General features: G+C 44.4%; 1 protein-coding gene across 8 annotated transcripts in view; it reads right to left on the reverse strand.

Annotated features, from left to right (window-relative positions):
• LOC124320308 (CUGBP Elav-like family member 3-B) overlaps nucleotides 1-22,479 on the reverse strand; it is a 63,085-nt gene that overhangs the window by 12,595 nt on the left and 28,011 nt on the right. For all 8 annotated transcript variants that reach the window (XM_046783135.1, XM_046783133.1, XM_046783134.1 and 5 more), the window contains exons 3-5: nucleotides 8,981-9,029; nucleotides 5,197-5,325; nucleotides 1,225-1,304 (exon numbers count right to left, since the gene is read on the reverse strand). In XM_046783135.1, the coding sequence (XP_046639091.1) occupies nucleotides 1,225-1,304; nucleotides 5,197-5,325; nucleotides 8,981-9,029 (258 nt within the window). The remainder of the gene's footprint in view (nucleotides 1-1,224; nucleotides 1,305-5,196; nucleotides 5,326-8,980; nucleotides 9,030-22,479) is intronic.

Consider the following 22,479-nt stretch of genomic DNA (forward strand, 5'->3'; position numbering starts at 1 on the left):
ATTCTTTTGAAACGTAATACACAACACAAAAGTTTTCAACAAAAAAAAAAAAAAGATATCACTCCCTCCCATCTCACTAGACATAATCAAATTTTTAGATTTGTCCATCATTTTACTTGAATAAGAAAAAATAAAACATAGTCTATTATGCGAAAATACTAAGGGCGGGGGGGGGGGGGGGTATATTCTATTTCCAGATGACAAGAGTCTCGGGTCGTGGTTGGGCGGTTGTTGCGCCCGTTGGGAGGAGGAAGAAGAAGCCTCTCTAGTCTATACACGGTTTTAGCGCAACTAATGAAATAGACCATCCAGAGAATAGCACAGTGGTCTTATACGACAGACACATAATACCACGTAACTATAATATACACTAGTAGGCAGTGGGGGGTGGGGGAGGGGAGAGAAAGGGAGAGAAAGGGAGAGAAAAAAAAGAAGCTAGGGATATAAGGCATCACTGTCTATATACTAGTATGTACTTATTACGGAAAGTTATTGAATTTCACAAAAGAGATTATATATACCGGATAGAGAGAGAGAGAGAGAGAGAGAACCTTTACTGAGATGCTGCCACGGTAACGTCTGAAGTGTTGCTCGGGTAACGTATCCCAGGCGCGTACGATTGTCATCTCCCAGAGGGTTGCAACAAGACAAGGAGAGAAATAGAGAGAGAGAGAGTGGGTGGTGGTGGTGGTGGGCAGGAGAGAGAGAGAGAGAGAGAAAGCGAATCGGGTCGAGATGATTAGATTTCAGTAAACAGATGCTGTGCGCTCCGTTGGAAACTAATTAAAAACGCTTAATTAGATCCGATCCGGCGCCCCATGAAAGGTTACCATAGTAACCTCGCCGATAAGGAGAGAAAGAGAGAGAGAACCCGGCCCGTATAACGTCATGGCATTTCTTGAGCTTCTCTGCGTACCTCAGTTTCTACACGCGCCCGCCCAATTCCCCTTTTTTAGACTTTACTCCCGTCCAGCACCATCACCAAGAGCAGTTCATGTCTTAATTTTTATGTATTACGACGAAAACTGCGACAGCTTAAAAAAAAAATAGTAAAACCCTTCTCCCCCATAGTGACCTCAACCACCCGAAATGTTCACGAGAAACTCTTATACCTTCGTGTTCTTTTTAAATATGAACGCGAATGTGTGTGTGTGTGTTTTTGTTGGTTTGTTTGTTGTTTTGATCGACGTTTTAAATGTCTAAATGCGTGGAAGATATACTCACGGGCATTGTCTGGCTCCCGTGCAAACTGTTGATGGCCGTCTGGGCTTCGGCGTGAGTACTGAACTTGACGAATGCGCAACCTATTTTCAAAGCGAACAATAAAGACAAAAAAAAACAAAAAAGAAAAGAATGAATACAAGATCCGACAGTTAAACGAGAGAGAATGTTCTTTCAGTACATTGCACTAATACAGCACTTTAAATAATGTATGCAGTGGGGGGGGGGGGGAAAGAAAAAAAGAACAAGAAGAAGAAGAACGTCATGGCAACAATCGCATTTTAGTATGCGACATCAGCTTATAATATTCGCTAGATCTCTTTAGACTCGAGCCGGGGCGTCGGTGACCTTCTTTTCTACCCATCGAGAAGAGAGAGAGAGAGAGAGAGAGAGATAGAGAGAGAAGTCTATAAGAACTTGCGTTATAACTCGATGATATAAATCAGGTTGACAACGGCCCAACTCTCCCCGAAGCGAGAGGGGATAATTGAATGAAGAAAAATGGGGGGATATTGGATCGGCGACGTTGTGTGTTCAAAAGAATAAGCAGGGCAAAAGAGAAGAAAAAAAGGAGCCAGGAGCCAAGGAAGCCGATTCCGTGTATATTGATGGCATGCAACATACTACTCTCCTTCTTCTATCTTCCTCCCCCCATCTGAGAGAGAGCCTGTTACTCTTATTTCCGTCTGTTCCGTGATGGCATAAAAGAAGCGAACTAAAGGTTTCCCCCCCCCCTCTCTCCATGACACTGGAAATGAACTGGAAGCTTTTAGATTCTGTTCCTCGTCCCCACAGACGTGAAAGGATCGAGCAAAGAGTGGGCGGAATGAAAAATAAATATATGCACAGGTCTGAAAAGCTGATGGAGGAAAAAAGTCCGTGATGTAATCTTGTCGATTTCGATCCGCATGAGAAATACATTTTCGCTTACATCTACTAGAGAAGATGGAGCGGCAGAGAACGATTGCTTTTGATTCTTATTCCGTGTTGCAATGTGGTGGAGCATTTCCCCGTTCAACCCAATTGGGCAATAACAAGACACAGATACGTCAATTGAACTTAATCGAATCCAATCTCTCTCTCTCACTCTCTTTCTGGACGCCTACACATAGCGCACATTGTTTCATTGGAAATGGGTTTTTCCCCCTTTTCTTTTCTTTCTCCAATCTGTCGGCTTCTCCGCAGATCACTCTTGCGTGGCATTCGACACTTGTGGAATTGAGGAGGAGAAAGAATCCTCCTCAGCCTATCCATCCATCCATCCATCTCGCCCCCGTGAAATCCGACGTTTCGATTCTCCCAAAAAGCATCAGGCTACTTTTATTTGTAGGGGGGAACTATCCAGCGCACAGTCAGAGCGGCACTGGGATTTATAAATGGGAGATGGACGATTGCTATTGGACGGTTGTGCTCCTGTCAAACTGTCAAGTTCGTTACAAGATCTCCCTTTTCACTCCCTTATTCGCCGTCTCCTGCAGCCCGCCACGTCGACAGTCGCCCTCCTATCAAAACGAATCCAACTGCGCTGTGCGGAGTTTAATCAACGGCCCAGATTGAGTTACAAGGGCCGGCAGCAGCTCCCCCATCAAGGTGGAGAGAGAGAGAGAGAGGAGAGAATGTCACCCTCTAACCGCCCAGCGTACCAGAGAGACCTTTTCAGAGATCTATACATACACGTAGAGGGGAAACCGGTTGATGCGTGTGAGTGTGTATCTTAAATCAGCTGTTGGTGTTGTATACATTAAGTCGATGTACTATAGGAGAAGAAGAAGCGAGAGCTAAGAGAGAGAGAGAGCGAGACTCCTCCAGTGTATTAGAGCGCCTTGGGCGCGATGAGCGAAGGAGCCTGTTGGGAAGAGCAGTTGTGCCTTTGTGCTGAATACGCAAGCGGAAGCGAAGAATAGCAAAGAGACGCTCACGCGCCCGAGGCGTCCATTGGCTCTACATCAGAGCGCATATCACGCATATGAAATAGACAACAGCACCACCATAATACACTGGCCGGGAGTGAAGAAAAGAAAAATAAGAAAATAAACCCGAATCGAGTTGTTCAATGGGTGACGCTGGCGTCGGGAGGAGAATGGAGAGACGGCGGGACTTGGAGAGATCCCTCCGGAAATGAGCCGCAAGGGCTCCGGATCTCTCTCTCTCTCTCTCCTCCCGTCTTCTTCCAGCTTAATCAAAAGCGGCAACAGAGCGAGCAAGAGCAAGAGCGATAGAGTAGAGTTCTCTCATCTTAAGCTAATACACAGCGATAGACTATTCTATAACTGTAATCTGATCTAATCGCATATATGTGTATCTGAGACGTCTAACAGTTATTCATTCGTGATTGAATCGAATGTCGTCGTCTCGGCAACGTTGCCCTAATTCATTTCAAAATTTCCCGCTCTTATTTTTTGAATTGGGGGAAAAAAATCTCCATAGTGCCACAAGTCGTGCAAATGAATCGCATTAACTTTTAGGGGGATAAATTGACGTTTTTTGACCTCGGACTCGAATCGAATTTCATTTCCCCCAACCCAGTGGAAACTCAGTTTGAATGGGAGTCTGATTGACGGAACGTCAAGTCAAGTCAGCCACATCTGTGGGGGGGCCTTCATCAATAATTCCCGGAGCAGTTGCTTTTGGGACGTCGTGCGGTTGTTTTTCTTTCGTCTGTGTCGGCAGAGATAAGAATGCCGACGCGATTTGCCGCACGTCCAGGCTGTTTGTCCTTGTAAACAACAAAGAAAAGAAAGAAGAAGATGATTGGAGAGGGCGGTGGCTGCGGCGACGGCCGTTCTCCAAGGCCCAATGTATTGCACTTTTATAGGAGACAATAACGAGTTCACTTGTTGTGTGTGTGTGTGTGTGTGTCGCCTCACCACCACCACCGGAGACTCTCTTGGGCAACAAACTACTACTATACCGACGACAACAACAAAGAAAACCACTTTATTTATATCGGACCAGACCCCCTCCACCATTCTATAGATTCTTAGCGCCCGTCTTTCTCTTTCTCTCTCTCGAGGGGAGGTCGACCAGCTCAACAGTTTTCGGGACGGGAGAATTGCGACATTCTCCGTATTTATTTGTTGCTTTTGCTTTTTTCTTTTCCCTTTTTTTCTTTTCTTATTTCTCCACATTGTTTGTTTTCCATCTTCTTCCTTTCGGAATATGATTGGATCTGGGGCCGGCTAGCGCCTCTAACTCTAACTCGATTTGCGTTAAGGTCAGGGCGTCTCGGCCCTGTTTGTTTACACACGTCTTTTAAGACGCATGTCCAGAATAAATACTAATCTACGGCCGATCTTCTTCTTCTTCTTCTTCTTCTCTTGATCGCACAGTGTGCAAGAATGATAAAGAGCGTCTAGAAACCCACTTTGGAAAAACATTTGTTTCCTGCGCCGTTGGCAGGTCGCAAGAGGAAAAAGAAAATGTTGTTAACGCAACAGCCACCTGGGGCGTCGTTCCGTCCGATTATAGTCTATGTGTGTGTGTGTCTACACACACTCTATCTATCTATCTATAGATGTATATAATATAAAACCCGGTGGCATATTGCTACGACAGGTCCCTCTAACAGAGCTTATTGCACTCGGCACTCTTGATTTGATGCGAGGGAAATGGGAAAGGAGAAAAATAGTAGGAGGGGGGCGGCCGACGTCTTGATCAACAATACGAGCCCATTTTTGTGGGTTAAGTCTCCGAGGAGACGGGAGACGGGCGGGCGGGCGGGAATATTGAATTCGGCACCTGCTCTGTTGATTTACGATCTCGATTTATAGACCTAGAGGCGTTATATAAATAAATGCACGAAGCCGTCGTCGGCAATTCACAGGCGCCGAATTTATGGGCGTCGTCGGTTCAACGGGAAAATAAAATAAAAAAAAAGGGGAGAATATAAGGAAAACACAATGAATAAGGAAATAGTCTGGATATACTACACAGCAGAGGATCAGATGGAAAATGAAAATTGGAAGCGGGTGTTACCTTTACTCTGTCCGTCTGGTCCGCGAAGAATAGTGCATTCCTCGATGGTGCCGTATGGTAGAAACAATTGTCTGACGTCTTCGTCCGTCTGCTGCTTGCTGAGCATACCCACGAAAAGCTTACGATCCTCTGCAAAAGAAGATAACAAATCGGGAGAATTTAGAGAAACTATTTAGACATACAAACAGATAGGCAAGACACACAGAGAGCGTCGGAATTTCTTAATGAAGCTGAAAGAGTTCGCAGAGTACGGCGTCGAGACGCTCTACTGCAGTCAGAAAAATCAAAGGGATAACTGCTTGTGTGTGTGGGTGTAAGTAGAAGATTCCCAGGATTGAGGAGGGAAAAAAAGAAAGTACAAAAAAATCAAAGAAAATCAAAAGAAGGGGATAAGTCACGAAATGTTGGGAGAGACGAGAAAAAGGGGCTCGTTGACAATCCCGGTCTCGCACAATAGGCTCCAGCCCCCAACCCCATACACAGTAAAGTAGAGAGGAAAAAGGAGGATCTTTCGGGCGTGTTAAGACTCCCTGGGCGTCTCCAGGAAGAAAAAGGAAAGGAAAAAAAAAAAAAGAAATAGAAAATGAAACTACTGCAAATACACACAAGGAATCGGCGGCTGAAGATGGAGGATATGTTATATACGTTTAGAACTGATCCTGCTCTTCTTCTTCTTCTTCTTCTTTCCTTTTCCTTTTTTTTTCGATCATGTATATCTATGCATTCGATGAATGGAACCAAATCCTCGGATCGTTAATATACACGCAGCCTGGCTCAGAAAACAGGGACGGGATAGGATCTCTCTCGTTCCAGACGTATTTTGTTTTGGAGGTCGGGAGCTGGCCCTTTGCTTTTTTTCTGTACGTGAACCTTTCTCTTCGGAACGAGAAACGGGAAACTCGGCTCTCATCGTTATTGAATCCCTCCTTTCGCTTCATCAATCGTCTCGTAAACATTAATAACCTTAATTGATAGGCCTTGGCTGCTGCCTCTTACGTCACGTCTATTGCGATGCACTCTCTCTCTGGTTATTGATACATTTTTCCTGCGATAGCTCCGCCCATCTTATATGTACGCATTCCTATTTGATTTCCTCCCCCAAACCCCTGGCCTCTTGTGCTCCTACTCCGTCTGTATATCCGGGGCTATATAATATCGCACACACTATCCCCGTGTCCAGGAGGACTTAAGGTCTAGGAGAATGAGAAAATCGGCCACGGGGAAACAAACCAGTGACCAGCAGTATCGGCTATCTAACCTTTATAGTACAGAGAAAAACTCTCTCGTCGTATCGCTCCTCCCCCGCTGCTTCTATTCGTTTTCTTCCGCTCTTTTGCTTTCAAATCTCATTTTTTTTTTCTTTCTTTCGTTTTCCAAGCCGAGAGATCGGCAAATCACATCATATTAGATTTCGCGCACCAACGGCCAGCTAGACCATTTCGTTTTTGATCGAGATTGCTGCTCCTGCTCCTTGCAACTCGCTTCTTTTGCTCGAGATCTGATCAAAAGTTTTCAAGCGGCTGATATTTCCCTCTAGGGGCTTCCTCTGCTTATTGCAGCTACTCTACATCTCTCTCTCTCTCTCTCTTCTTTTTATTTCTCTTCTTCCCTTTCATTCCGAAAGAGCGAAATGAAAGGGAAAAGGAGAAGAGACACCCCGAGAAAACTCATCACTCGACGAGTCATATACGTGTAAGAGTTCAAGAGAGTAGAGAGAGAGAGAAAAAGTTATTGCTCGATATTATTAATTCGTCCGAGATGACGAACAGACGCACCGCTCCGAGCAACCGGAGCAAAGAAGAAGAAGCTAGGAGCTAGGAGGGGGGGATCCTATCAATCTAGATATATTGAACAGGCCCCGGATGTACACACACACACAAACACATATAGAAACGCCGAAAGGGGAAAGAGAGACGATGGCAATATCAAGAGAATGTTGATCAAAGAAAAAGAGAGAAAAAAGATGGGACGTGTGTGTGTGTATAGAGACCGGAAGCTGTACACCCACGACGCATACCAAAAAACGATATTATAGGGGACCAAAAGATAAAGAAAAGCAATTACAGTTAGACTCGATCATCAGTCAAAAACCTCCAAAACAAAAATCGCCAACCAAAGAGAAGAAGAACCAGAGAGAGGGTTGGTGGTTGATATGACGGACGAACCCAACCAGACTGGTTTCCACTGTCAGAGTTAGCGCCGGAGATAAGAGAGAGAGAGTTGATTCGAGTTTGACCAACTGCCAATAGGCAAATTTTCTGTTTCCCCCCCCCATCCCCACCCACATTACAATATCCACCCCACAACGTGGAGCCCCTGCCCATCGAGCGCTACATACTCTCATCTGCCGGAAGAGTTGGCTCTCCCGACGTCGTTGTCAAAATCCTCTGGGCAACGTGCCAAAATCATTAGTATGCATCCTCCGCCCTGCGCTCTCTCTCTCTGAATTTACTCCGTCAGTTCTAGCAGCAGCCTCTTCTTTTTTCTTCAAAACAACAGCCAACACTGTATGTATAATGCACGTATAGCCCCCGCACTACTACTACTACTACTACTCTCCTATACTGTTCACATCCAGCGTTGTTAGTAATATAACACAATGGCGAGTTTGTTAGCGCGTTGCCGGCCAACATCCCTCTCGGGGATGCTGAATGTTATTGTTGTCTGTGATGATGGGGAAGAGGGGGGAGAGAAACACAAGTCAGCGCTGGGCAGCAGCAGCAGCAGATCTAGGCAATATATTGCCGAGAGAGATTGATTGAGCGGCAGCATATTGTGAGCACATACATTTCGGATAGACCCTCTCTGCCTCGCAAATATAAGCCGTTCGTATAATATATAAGAGCGTCTTGTGTGTGTATGTGTGTGTGTGTGTGTAGTAGTAGATATATTCCATCAGCCGCAAGGCTGCTGGTTGGTATACATACATCCGAGACCCCCGGGGGAGATAATGCGCTGCCATTGTTTGCAATATCTATCGCGTCGTGTGCCGGGCTTTTTTTTTTTATTCCTCTTGTAATAATAAACTCTCTCATCGATTGCAATGCACAGCGCCGGCGGAGAGATATACAAGGGGGCAAAGAACTTTCCATCAACTTTGAATGATGTAATCCCCTACGTCATTTGCCGTTTTTTCTTTTTCTTTTTCAAATATTCGCGCCGAAAAGAGAAAAATACATTTTTTTAAATGGCCGAAAGAAGAAATGTCTTTTCCGTTTCCTCCCACGTTAGTCAGTCGCGGAGGATCGATTCATCTCCGACGTCACCAAAGAGATCCATACACCCGCCCTACAACGTAGGGTAGTAGTTGCTATAGCGCAGCGGGAGGAGCATTTACTTTAATAGATGCGCGTGCGACATACGCTACGGGTTGGCTGGCATCACGCTCACTTTATTCCTATTACTCTCTCTCTCCTTTCATTCTTTCTCTCTTCCATACATGTTAAAAGAAAAAAAGGCGACACACACACACACACACAAACAAGAGGCATATAAGGGCGTTATGGGGTTCCCGGACGAAGAGGAGGAACAAAAGAGAAAGAAAAAGAGCGTGATCGATGAGCGAACGAGAAACGGAGAATACTATATGGGACAGAAATAAGAGAATACACACTACTCTTGTGTGTTGCACACACATAAAACAAAAAGAGAGAGCGGAAGGAGAGGAAGAGGGGGAGGAGGCACTATATTATGACGTCCGACTCATTTCGGTTGATGACTATCACGCGATATGGACGACGCAGGCGACGCCAATAATGTTATGCCAAAGGCGTCGACAACTTACCTCCTCTGTTGTCGCTGTCTGCTGGTTTCACTTGAATAGGACGGTTCATCTATACACAAAAGAGAGAAAAGAAAGAAAAGAAACATTTTTACCGATTAGTCGACATGATACGAGTGGACAGAGGAAAAAACCAACAAATATGAAAAAAAGCATGTATCAAATAACCGACAATCATGATAATACTAAGAGCTTGGAGAAATGTCAAAAGTCGCCACTCGTCACGGCCAAATGTCTAATATTCTTTGATGGCTGTGCACTTTGTATAAAAAAAAAGAAAGAAAATAAGAAGGGTGGCCCATATATATGTAACGTGTCGGTCGTCAAGTGCGTCCACTCTTATTTTTCTTCTTCAAGTCCGGCGTCCCTTTTTTTATTTTATTTTATGGCCGTCGTCGACACACACTACTCGGCCCAGCCGCCATTGAGACAGCAACAAATAGACGTGAGCTTATATTTATCTCTCTCTCTCTCTCGCTCAAAAAAAGATAAAATAAAATAAATAGAAAAGAAATCGAGTTGTCGGCCGTCGTCGTCGATGCGCCACTTTTCACGCTCCGCCAGCGTTTCCAGTTGGCGACGAGGACCGGATGGAACTCGATATAGGTTTCATTTCTCTCCCTTTTTTTGTCTTTCTACAAAAGAAAAACCAGGGGAGGGTCGAAATCGATTTCCATCTCCCCAGGAGTCGATGTGTGTGCGTATATAGTGTCCTCTGGAAATAGGAGCCGCGTGAAAACTGCGGGGTTGCGCGCTCCTTGGGATTGACAACTCAATCAAGTTTCTCGGGGCGGACTTTACACGGGTACTCTGGTGTGAACGGAAAGACTCGCCAAGTCATCCTCGATCCCCCCCCCCCCTCCGGAAACGGAGTGTGTTGAAGAGGGACCAGCAATTGAAGGCCCCTTTTCTAGTGTACAGACCTCCCAATTTCCCCGGCCTTGTCGGTCAAGTGAACAACACTCACCCCCAGACGACTCCCCCCACAAAAAAATAAGGATCTTGACACTCTCGAGTTGCCTGCCGTATACTCATTAGTTGGCCGACCTCCTTTTTTTTCCACTTTCACGGTCCATCTGAGCTCAATTGGCGAGCTCTCTCGTGCTGGCGAAATAAGAAACAACCCAAAAATAATAAAGTGGGCGTCGAACGAAGCGTGAGCACACTTCTAAGACTATTTTCGTCGGTATTTATTCGCTTTCTGCACGACATACTAAACGAGGAATCAAGCTGAGATCCTATTTCGCTACTCGAGAATAGTTCGCCATAGCTCCTGCCGTTCCATTGCGAAGAGAGAGAGAGACTTTCGCTTAGGAAATCTATTGAAAATCTACACGCCGGGGACTGTGCACACGCACACACATAAGCGGATTCATTACAAGAAACGGCGGGGCCGAGTGGTCTGGCAGTTTTGGATTCTCAAAACTGTTTCACGGGAACGTTCACTGGCATTTCTAAATCAAAGATTCATTTCGACGTTTCCTCATTTCCCAGAGGAGAAAGGGGGGGGGGGTCTACACATCCATCCATGTAGGCGATGAATTTCATCGATCGATCAAGAGAGAGCAGCAGGGCCTGGTAGTTTGTTAGGAGCTTTTTCTTATAAAGCGAATTTTCAACTAAAAGTAAAACTCGACGTGGAAAACTTTTGATCAAAACCCGTTGGGCGGAACGATTTTCGTTTGCTGTCGAAGAATTTTCCAGAGACGCAATTTGCGTGCATAAGATCCTTACATAGTTGATAGTATCCCCTTGGTTGCCTTATTATTTGTGAGACGTCAAGAGAAGAAAAGAAAGAAAAGTCGTGACGGCGCTGATGATAGTTTCGCAATTATGTGAGGAAAAAGGCTCGGGTGTTGTTTCGTCGTTGCTCCTTCAACTTCAAAGGAAAATCCTGTCTCTCTTATCTCTCGAGATATCTAGCTCTCTCCTTTCTGTCGCTCACTCAGCTCCTCCTCAGCCAGCAGCCGCTGATTGCTATGTCTTTTCGTTGGGCTCTGTCTACATCTTTTTTATTTAAAGAAGAAAATAAAAAACCCCGCCACCGTTCGTCTCGCCTTTTTCGTGTGTGTGTGGGTGGTAGATCCGCCGAGCTGATGTAGCACTTTGATATGAAAATAAATCCTCGTTTTGTGGTACGTATATAAGGTCCTCGCCCAGAGTTACCCAAGAGAGACTTGCCTCACCAGAGACCTAATTAAACCGCTCTCACTGTGTGCTATTGCTCTTGCCTTTCTCGTTATAACGAGAAGGTTCTCTCTCTTCTTCGACTGTCTCTCTCCAAAGTCTCTTCTATATACTTCTTGGCCCATCCACTCGTGTGTGTGTGTGTGTGGCTCTTTTCCTTCTCGTCGGTTGGGTCCCACCGTCTTTACTCTGATCCTCTTTCCACATCAGTGGTTGCCAATCAAGGAGCAGATTAGCGGCAGCGACATTACTACTCCGGGCTCCTACCGCCACTGTGCACAGTCCATAAACTCCCGCATCGCCCCCTCCACCAAAAATCTTTTTTTCTCTTTTCTGGTTTAGAATATTCCGACGACCCCCAAGAGACAATGGCGCATGAAGAGCAGAGAGAAGAGAGAGAGAGTCCGTGGGTCAGCATTAACCATCATCAAGAGGGGACCCTGTTGCGTGTGTGTGTGAGCTGGGCTAGTGCTAGTGCTGCTGCCGGTCCCAATCCATGTATGATATATGCACACTCGACGAATGTAAAGCAGCTTAGACGTCATTAGGAACTTTGGGGACCTCAAAATCGGATAGCCTCTTATATAATGCAGCACTACGCCGCCGTTTATACATTCACGCCGACTCTAAGGATTCCTTTTGGCTATAGCTCGGGGAAAGCAGAAAGCTTCTCGGAAAACTTTTGGGGGATTTAAATTTGGATTTATTTCCCGCGGACTAAACAAAAAAAAATGAAATTGATTTTAGTTTCGGGAGGAGAATGAAATTTCTGGCAAACGGTTTATGTTGGGAGAAGCCCATTTTTCAATGTGTCAGTCGATCGCGGCCATTACGTGCCGAAAAAGCGGGGGGGGGGGGGGGCGACGTGGTGCACACAGTTAGCTCGAATAAATAAATAACTACGGCAATAAAGAATTGCCCTGTGTGAAGCGGACCGTGATCGATTCGCTTCCTCTCGTCTAGATGTGGATATAATTTATATGCATAAAGAGCCGTAGAGACGACACTCTTGTGTCACAATAAGGAGTTGGGGTTGTGTGTGCTCTGGGATGGATGATAACACGGCGATAATGATCGTTCACAAATGGCTGAGAAACTTTAAAGGATACAAGCCGTCGCTGGCTCTCAAAACTCGAACCGAAAAACGACGAGAAAAAGAGACGAGGATAAACAAAAAAATGGAGAGACAACCATGAAAATGTCACGTCATCTAGCGAGTGACTGTCAGACGGGAAACGGGAAAACATACACATCATTAGCATGATAACTAAGAAGCTAGACTATGTAATATGCAAACATTATTCCCTTTGCTGTTGAAAGCAAGAGGAAGGCCAGGGAACAAAGGGTTTTTCTGGTTGGATTCATGTCGAACACCCTGTCTTGTTAACCAACATGGATCAATGCCAATCCAATTCTTTGGAAGTTACACATTACACTCCCCGTACTTTTAATCATCATGATCTAACTTGTGAATCCAATCTGCACACTGGGATCCCCCCATTGGTTAGATATAATGGACCAGATAGACCAAGATTCAAACTTTGCCCAACTATTAGATGAAACAGGTGTTTTGTCTATGATGGATTTCTCAAAAAAGGTGAGTTGACGATAATCTACAATTTACTCGGTTTTCAGTTCTTACAACGTCAACAATTTGTGGTGGGGAAAAATTCCAAGAGCACATGGATAAGATATTACGATGGGTTGGACGTAAAGAAGTTCTAGCAACAATTTATATCAAACAGCCATTTACCTGTTGCTGAAATTGATGTCATTCTTTATCTTCTCACTTTGAAAAACCTTTCGACACGAATCTATTCTAAACATCGTCTCATTTTCGTAAAAACTAATGAAACGAAATGACGAGAATAGCAGACGACACTTGAAGACGTGATGTAAAAAAATCGATACTAAACTATCGATACATAAATCATCTTTTGCCATTCTCCTTTATATTTCTATAATAATAATCATAAAAAAAGCCAAATTCCACGAAAATCGGGTGATTATGGAAATGACGGCAGTCCAAGACAATCCATCATGTAATGTCTGAGCTATTCTGACGCACGTCATTCTCTACTTTGTCTCGATGTGTATGTACACACTGTGTGTCTTCTCATACACATATTCTCGTCTGTGTGTGTTCGTATACGTCGACGCTTGAATAGGCTCAGTGTGCATAGCTCCAGCGCTAGTCTAATGGAACTTTGTTGAATTTCAATTGAAGATATTTGAAAGGCAATGGGGGTCAGCAGGAACGGACTTGCATTACAGCGATTAAATCATTGGCTCCTGATTTCCCAGGAGCTTTAGTAATAAGACACACAATAAGACTCGGATGGAAAATCTTAACCCCCACAAAAGAAAAAAACAATCTCGGGATTTATAATCATCTAGAAATACATCATCCGTATCATCTCTCTCTTTAGACTTATTTCAGGCTATCAAAAAGCTCTAATGTCTATATGCATATATGCTTTAATCAATTCACCATGAGCATCCGAAGAATAGACTCTTATATTATTTGGTATAGGAGGGAAATCCTTCTCGAGAGGGATAGTGCACAGCTATAGGATATGTAGACGAATTGAAGAGAGAGCAGCAAAGATGCCTAATCTCTCCTTCGGCCAAGAGAAGAGAATATCTCCGGAGCAACTGTCAAGGGGTCGCGTGAGGGGTTGGAAAAGACTCTGCGTATATACCGTAGAGTACGTCGTCGATGGCGACGTCGAGAGGATCTACATCTCTTTTCTTTTTTGAATATGAAGGAGCTCTTGATTCCTTCTTCTTTTTCTGGGACCCCCCCATCTTCTTTCAGGAGCAGCACTCGGCTCCTTTCTGCTCCTTCCTAACATATAATAACCTCATCCCTCTTGAAAAAGACCGAGGGGCTCAAAAATCCGCCGGTCGGAGCGACACACACAAAATCCAAATCTTCTATACTTCCCTTTTGTTTGGCGTGTACACTAGACATCATCGGTCAAAATGGTGGAAGAAGAAAATGTCTCAATACGACACATGTAATAGTCTATCAAATCCAAAATAAAAATAAAAGAACTGGGTCCTTGTATAGCTATAGTACAATTTCAACTCTACATGTTACATGTTGTGACGTCAGCGATTCACACGAAAACAAGAGGACACGCTATTGCTATACGATTTAGTCACGCCACGATTTAGTAGACCGAGGAATCGCGGGGCGGGATTGGCGTTCATTCAAATGCCGTGAGGCAAAGCGATTAGTATATATAGAGTACGATAGAGAGAAAGACGGCCGAGGACTGTTATGGCGTATACACACATATACTAGATATACTATGGGACTCTCTCCGTATACATCTATTGCGCTATCAAATTACGTTGGAACCCTCAGGGGGTGGGCAGGGAGGTAACGCGGCCGTTTTGAAAGAGAAAGAAAAAAAGAGAGAAATTTCGTTTGAATGGGCCCACGAGAGTCACGACTCACGAGAGTTAACAAATAGGGTCAAACTGAAGAGCAAGAAGAAGAGCAAGAAAAAGAAGAAACTTTTTCCCCTTCTTTTTTACGCTTTGAGCTTCTTTGCATTGCGCCATCGTTCAAAGTCGCTTTAGTGGACGTGTCCCGCGTACCGGAAAGTACGTCCGACCCGTTATTTTGTTTTTAATTTCATTTTATTTGTTTAAAAAAACAAAACAGAGAGAAAAATGGCGATTGATGGATGGCTGTTGTATCGCATCCAATCAAAGCGGAATACAACTGAAAATAACACTTGGGAGCTAGCCTTTCAGGCATCAGCTGTAGGAAACAAAGGACGGATAATGCGACACACACACAAAAAAAATGTCGTCCCTCACGTATTTAAAAAAGACAGTGCCTGGTCGAAGCGGATGAAACCAAAAAATGAATCCATAAAAGGGAAGAAACGAACCCAACCGAAGAAAGGGGAGAATATATATATACACACACACACATATCTACTTGACGAAGCTAAACAAGGAAAAGAGATAAAAGCTTCATCCACTTGAGACTCTCGTCGTCTTTTCGTCATTTCTCCATCGACTTTCTTTTCTTTTTCTGGGGGGGTCCCTGTCGTCCTTTTTTTCCCCCCTCTCCTCCCACACACAGAGACACGAGGAAAGAAGATCTGAAAAATAGATGGAATGTGATGGGTGAAATAAAATGCTATCCGCCCCGAGCAGTATATGCGCTATTATACAGCCAGCGGGAGAGATGCGGGGGGGGAAAAGGCAAAATTGTGAGAGGCCCATCAATCGGTTTTGACGTCTAATACAATTGCGAGAGCGTCTTATGCGATGATGCGCGCGTGTCGCCGTGAATCAAAATATTCGAAATCGATAAAAAAAAAGAACAAAAAACAACTAGGCGAAAAAGGAATTTAACAAGCTTAAATGCATGACACACGACGGGCATTATAAGAGCCTTACATAGTTTCTATATATATATATATATATATAATATTCACGCTGGACATGAGCTGTGTGATGGAGCTTACCTAACGCCCAAAAGAACAGGAATTGCCAATTCTTTTGCTTTGGGTTTTTCTCGTCGTGTCAAAAGTTTCTGGTAACGGTCGAGCAGAGAAGAAGCACAAACTATGACGCACCGATTGACCCAAAACGCAAATTGGAAAGAAGAAGCCGACCAAATAAGAATCGAGTTGTCACTGAAACGATGCAGGCGCACTTTTAAAAGTTTTCTGGGAAGATGACGAACTTTTCTTGTTTTCTTCTTCCCCGATTGGATAGACGAGAGAGAGAGAGAGAGTGAAAGAGAGAGTCGATAGTCTGATTGATTTTTCGTGTCGTTGCCTTGGGCCGAAACACACCCGTCGGAAGCCAATGGCGCTGGAACCGATCGGAGACGAGAGAGAGGAAGTAGATGAAGAGAGCCAAGGCACAAGGCAAGACCCACACAGGATGGCGAATCAACCGATAAAAAGAGACCCAAAAAACCGTTCCCAAAAAACAAGAAGTTTTTCTTCTTTCTTCTTCTCCGCTCTTGGCAATCAAAACGGAGAATGATTGAAAGATTCCGGCGCGTGTGTGTGTGTGTGTCCAGGAGTTGTTGGGAAACGTCGGCGAAGAAAGAAAAGACGAACGTCAAAGAGAGGGGAAAAAGCTGAGAGAGAGAAATAGAGAGAAATGGAGAGAAATAGAGAGAAGGAGGGAGTGCAACGGGATTGCAGCTCGTCGAAACAGTGGCGCTGGGACGACTGAGGAGGGAACTCTGGTGTGCTGGCCGAGCGGGATTCCCCTTTTTGGGGGCTGGGACTTTTGGGGGGGGCTCCTTTTCGGCTACGAGACTGTTCGTGTGTCGTTCACGCACGCACGCACAGCAGTGTGTGGAAGAAGAAACTGCGCGCGCTATGCCACCAGCTTCTCCCTTTTCTATATACGCCACCGGTCACACGGCGACGTCGGCGGGTGGTAGTTTCCACTGGGGTGGTGGCAAATACACGTCGAAGAAGGAGGGAGACGTAGGGAAAACCGAAATTTCCTGCCTTCGACGTCTGCGCAAAAGATTGCGCAACCCGCGCGTCGACTCAGCGCTGGATGTTGCTGGATGTTGCTGCTGCTCCTGGTGTGGCCAAAAGCTGCCGAGACACAAAAAGTTTTCTTTCTCTATTTCTCCGACTCTTCTTCTTCTTCTTCTTCTCATCCTCGCATTATAAAAGAATCAACAGGCTTCTGTCTCTCTCCTTTTTTTCCCCTTCCATTCCGTCTTGTATGTTTGCCCGGATATATACTTTCCCTTCTCCTCTTTTTTTTGGAGGGGCCCAAACTCAGTTGTGTCTATTGGCCTATCCGGCGGATTTAAGGAGAGCTCCTAAATTCGTGTGCGTTGTGTGTGTGTAGGGCGCGCGGGTGTTTTGTTCTGGGTTTTGAATAGGTGAACGTCCTTATTTTTAGGCTGAGAAAGATATCTGATGCAAAGAGGCTTTATTTAATGTGTAGACTTTATGGAATTGCATAATGCCTGAATGCAAAGACCAGGGGGAATAATAGAGAGCGAGACGCCTAATCTCTTGTTTAAATATGATCAAAAAAGGAGATGAAATTTGTGCCACATCATGCCGTGGAAGACTTTTCTCACCATCGCGTCTGTTTTTTCTTGCTGGAGAAATTAAATAAATAAAGGAATATGTGGGGAAGGGAGAGGGGTTAAAGGTCCTTTTTCTTATAGAGCTGATTTATTGCGACATCATCGGTGCGTGGGAGGGTGTGTGCCACGTCGATCCAGTCGGGAAAAAGAAAAAGAAAAAAACGATTTCCTGCATTATCTGCCGGCAACAAGAAACTGAAGAATCTCGAGAGATTCCAACCGAAGACATTCGATAACCAATTCCAAGATCCCCTAGATCTCCTCAACCAAAGTAAATAAATGACAAAAAAGGAAGAAGATGAAAAAAACGAGAGAGAAAGAGAGGGATTACAGCATCCCAAAACTGAATAAATCCAAAATAAAGAATAGAAACTCTACTCTACTCTACTCTCTCTCTCTCCACCTACACACACACAACCACCCCTAGAGGGATTTAGAAAAAAAAAATCATTTCTTTCTTTCTTTCTTTCTCTCGTCTTTTTTTAATATGTACATTTGCCTTCTTATAGATTTGGATGCGACTCGTCGAGGAAATAAGTTCCACCATTCCTGTACGTTAGAAAATCGCTCATCTTCAAGTCTCCCTCCCTCCCTCTCTCTCCAGTGCACAAGATCCTAGCTGGATGGTCTTCGCCTCTTATTCGTGGAACAATGGCGGATTGAAAAAGAAAAGAAAAGAAAAAAACGGGAGAGACGCTGCTGTGCTGCGTGCAGCGACGACTATACATCCGCCCTTTAAAGTATGTAGAATGAGCCAGAGCATAAGCGGCAGCTGTAATACTACTCTCTCTCTTCTCTCTAGGAGCAGCAGCAGAATAGGAGGACGGCCAAGAGGGACTCTAACAAAATCAATACGCAGTGTGCACACACACACACCCGACGACGACGACCAACCAAGCCAGAGCCGCCTCATCTCGCGCCCGTCTCTCTCTCTCTCTTTCACGTTTGGAGAAAATGGGAGAGAACGTCAACGACGGACGCGACGGTGTCGACGACGTCTTTTTCCCGCCCGCTGTCAAGAAAACACGCGTCGTTCTCAGTCGCCTCGTCTTTTGTTGGATGCCATGCAGGGACTCGGTGGCGGCACATTATCGCACATCTCTTATTTTACAAATGTACACACGGGCGTATAGAGATGTGTTGGAGTCTCTCTCACCCCCCCGCCTGGCTGTTTGTTCAACTCTTTTTGATGCTTGAAATAACCCCCCCGCAAAAAATTGCATTTGTTTGCGATGGCGTGATGATTGTTACATTCTATAACGGCGGAGTTGAGGTTGAGTCTATTATTTTGATTGGGTGGGTGTTGGTTGGTGGAGATATCTAGTAGAGAGCGGCGGCCGGCGATGATTGGTGGAGCCGATATAATAATGGCCGGCCCTTTTTGTTTATACCGAACGTGTCGCCGAATAATTCGACCATTATGACGGTCGGATAGGTCATGGAACTCTTTTAACTGTTGGGTGGTGAGTGGGGAAAACAAAAAGAAGAAGAAGAAAAAGGGAAGAATGGGGGAATGTTGTAAGCAAGACGATGGTGTAATCAAGTCCATTTCGGTCTGGATATTAAATATCCGCGGTCTGAAAAAGAAAGAAAAACCAAAACAACTAAAGAAGCTTAAATTTCCCGCCGAGTTGCCAGACGAATGAAGTCATAATTAAAGAAAGAAGAAAAAAGAATGGGCAGAGAGAGAGAGAAGAGATCACGAACGCGCGGAGGAGGAGGTTAGTAGTTGTATTCGCATTACTCACGATCATTAGCGCCCTTAATATCCAGATATATAGTTTCCCCGAGCTCCCTTATTTCACTCTACCATCTTTGACGTCTCTCTCTCTTTCCTGTCTAGTACTTTTGGCCGCGAGTCCCGCAAACGACGGCGGTTTTTGTGATAGTTATATACACGGTACCTTGTAGACAGAGAAGGTCACACGATCGCGCAGCCACCGGTCCGGGAAGGGACAAAAAAATACAGTTGGAAAAAGGAGAAGGGGGGGGGGGATGTGATGCTATGATCGAATGCGCGTGACTGCGACCTAATTGCTTCAACCGGCAAATCGGGATTGTGTGTGTATCCGTCTAAAAAAGCACAAGCATAGCGAAAAAATCTTTTTTTCTTTTTCAAGCTTCTTCTTTAAAAACGAATCGATAAAAAGAATCTCTTTCGACCAGCAAAAAGAAGTTAAGAAAGATTCACACGATGGTCTTATTGTCGCAGACCGGGAGAGAGAAAAGAAAAGAAGAGAAGAAGAAGGGTCGACACAAAGTCTATTATCGACGAAATATATAACTTTTTTTCTTTTCTCTAAGCAGTCGAGAAAAAGCTAAACTTTTTTTCGGCCCAAGCCAAAAAGAAAAAAATGTAAAAGTTCTTGTTGGGGCGCACGGAACGCGCTCATCAAATTTCCCGGACTTTATATAATGACACGACACCTACGCCTATGTAGAGAGGAAACAAGAGAATCTTATAGAAGCCCAAAGTCGCACTTAAAATCAATCCAATTTTTTATTTTCATTTTCCCAAAATCTTGAGGAAAAAGGACGAGAGAGAGAAGAGAATCGAACGTGAAAGGAGATAAATGTGTGTCAATATTGATTTGGAGAAAGACAGTAGATGGGTAGAAACACATCAGTGCTGCTGCTGCTGCTGCTGCTGCGAAGGAAAAAGAAAAGAACGAGGCAAGAAAGAAGAAGAAGGAAAAAATATATATATATCCCATCTGGATATATAGACAGGGAAAAGGTTCTGGCCGTTATCATTTTGTCGGGTCGTTGGAGAATCAATGATCCCCCCACGCCCAGCAGCAGCAGCCCAGCCAAACTCGCGGCTCTATAAAGGATGCTGGCCCCTTCTTTTTCCTGGGCTGGGCTGTGTGTGCATGTATATGGTTATGTGCAGGACGTAAAGAGGGCGTCAAGGAAAAAAAGAAAAATCTTATCCCATTCCACCGCACCAACGCCATCACTATATAGTCTTATAATCATAATCATAATCATAATAATAATAGAGTTATAAGACCTACAGCTCCTCCTGAACAGCTGGTTTCGTATTATATAATAAATACATATAAAAAGGCCAGCGCTCTTTCTCTCCGGGGACGGACCGTACACATTTCGTCCGTGAGTGAATCGATGATCAGAAGACCAGCGCGAAAATTCAGTTGAAGATGGGAGGGAAAAACTAAAAACACCATCTAACCGAGTTAAAAAAGAAGGACGAAATTTACCGGAACTGAATTTGCATACATATCTTTGCGCGACGCTTGTTTAGGCTCTTCTCCACACTCCCCACCATCTAAATATGAGAGGAGGCGATAGAATCAAGAGGAGAGAGAACCTGCGTGTGTGTGTATGCGCGATGAATAATCCATGACATTTTCAACACTCCAGCAGAGTCAAAAAAATAAATAAAAAAAGGAAAGGAATGAGAGAGCGTTTTGCAGTTTGTATAGTTATTGATTGATAAGCCGGATGTTGATTATGTAGGAGGGGCGGAGGGCCTTATATACATATCTACTACATCTACGGCTGAAAGTCTAAATCTATAAGATGTATATATTTATATATAAAGCAGCGGGAGAGGGACAAATGTAAAAGTTTTTTTCAAAAATATAAAAAAGGAAAAAGAAAAAAAGAATTGTGCGCGCTCCTAGTTCGCTTGTTAACAAGGGAAACTCAAATTGGGAGAGACGCGCAGCCGAGTCAAAGTCGGGAGCGGAACAATGGATGTGCCTGATTGAAGCCGACCGACGAGCGTGAAAAGGTCATCCCTCTTGTTCCTCCCTTTTCTATACACTTTTTCTTTTTTTTTTTTTTGATTTCCGGATAAAAAAGAAAAGAAAAAAAGTGTCCCAAATGATGGCGCGTCTTTTCTCTCTCTTTTTCCACCCTTGTGTCTACATAAACTTTTCTTTCCCACTTTGACTTTGTCTACATCTTTTTTTCGCTCGCCAATGTTCTTGAACACTCTTTCTGTCCTTGTACCTTAAAGAAAAAAGAGGAAAATTTCGACAACTTTGGTAGTTCAAAACAATTGATTCATGCCAATTTAACCGACGCTGACAGTCTGAAAAAAAAAAAGAAAATCATCTATTGTCTAATTGGGTCCTTAGACGAGTAATAAGGCAACGAATCAAACTCTGTCAAAATCGCCCTATAGCCCTATTAACCTATGGCACTCTTATAGGTCCCGGCGGAGGGCCGGCTCCTAAATGTACGTCGTACGTCTATATGAAGTTGGCGAATAAGGAGCTAGATTGTAATCTGCCGCTAGAACAGTCGAAAAATGATGCGAAACTTCTAATACGCTCTCTGTGCAATTGAGATCAATAGGTAGACATTAGAATAAGCGATGACAATAACATTTGGGGAGGGGGGTATCGTCAGCTTCTTGCTGCGCCAGCCCAGTGAGTCGAGCCGGGCAAAGTTCACTGGTGCAAGTAATTGGATTGGTCGAATCGTCCCGTTGTATTCTATACATTTAATATGTGTATAGTACAGTATATCTATATTACCATTGCGTCTGTCTATATAATATCTCTCCATCCATCCGTCCAGCCGTGTATACATGTACACATATAGAGGAGAGAGAGAGAGAGTATATTACATGTAAAAGCGACTACTTATGTCTTGATGGAACAAAAGATATTGAAAGGCCTCGACCAGCGGCAGCTCTCCTCATCCTACTACATAATGGCCAATAAAGCCGGGACCCTATATAGCTCCTGACTCCGCCCTTTTCGAGCGAATCCAGGAGACAGCAGACAAAAGACCTTCTCCCTTGCACACACGCACACACACATATACGTTCGTCCATCTGTCTGTGTGCTGATGTAATTGAAACTTGTGCTGGATGAGTGAAGCGGACAGGAGCTGCAGAGTCCATACAAAGCCTCCTCCTCCCCGTTTCCCAACTGCACCGACCTGTGCACAGTGTGCACACTATCAGCTGTTCGTGGGGCAACAGGTATATAGGAGATAGATGTAGCTACTCTGCGCCTATTTGGGTTAACACTTTGACAATTAATGGCGATTCTCTTGAATGTTAATTTGGCCATCAGGCCAGCTGCAGAGCATCGGTCCGTCGCCGGCCCAAAACCAAAAAAAAAGATAGAAAAAAAGACATAATATAGTTCCTTTTTTTTCTTTTCGCCTGCAAAACAGCTCGAGTTGTTGGAGCGGAAATGACGCGGAAATAAAGGCAACCGGTTCTCCCAAC

The sequence above is a fragment of the Daphnia pulicaria genome, chromosome 1, assembly GCF_021234035.1.
Source record: "Daphnia pulicaria isolate SC F1-1A chromosome 1, SC_F0-13Bv2, whole genome shotgun sequence".
Classification (NCBI taxonomy): Eukaryota; Metazoa; Arthropoda; class Branchiopoda; order Diplostraca; family Daphniidae; genus Daphnia; species Daphnia pulicaria.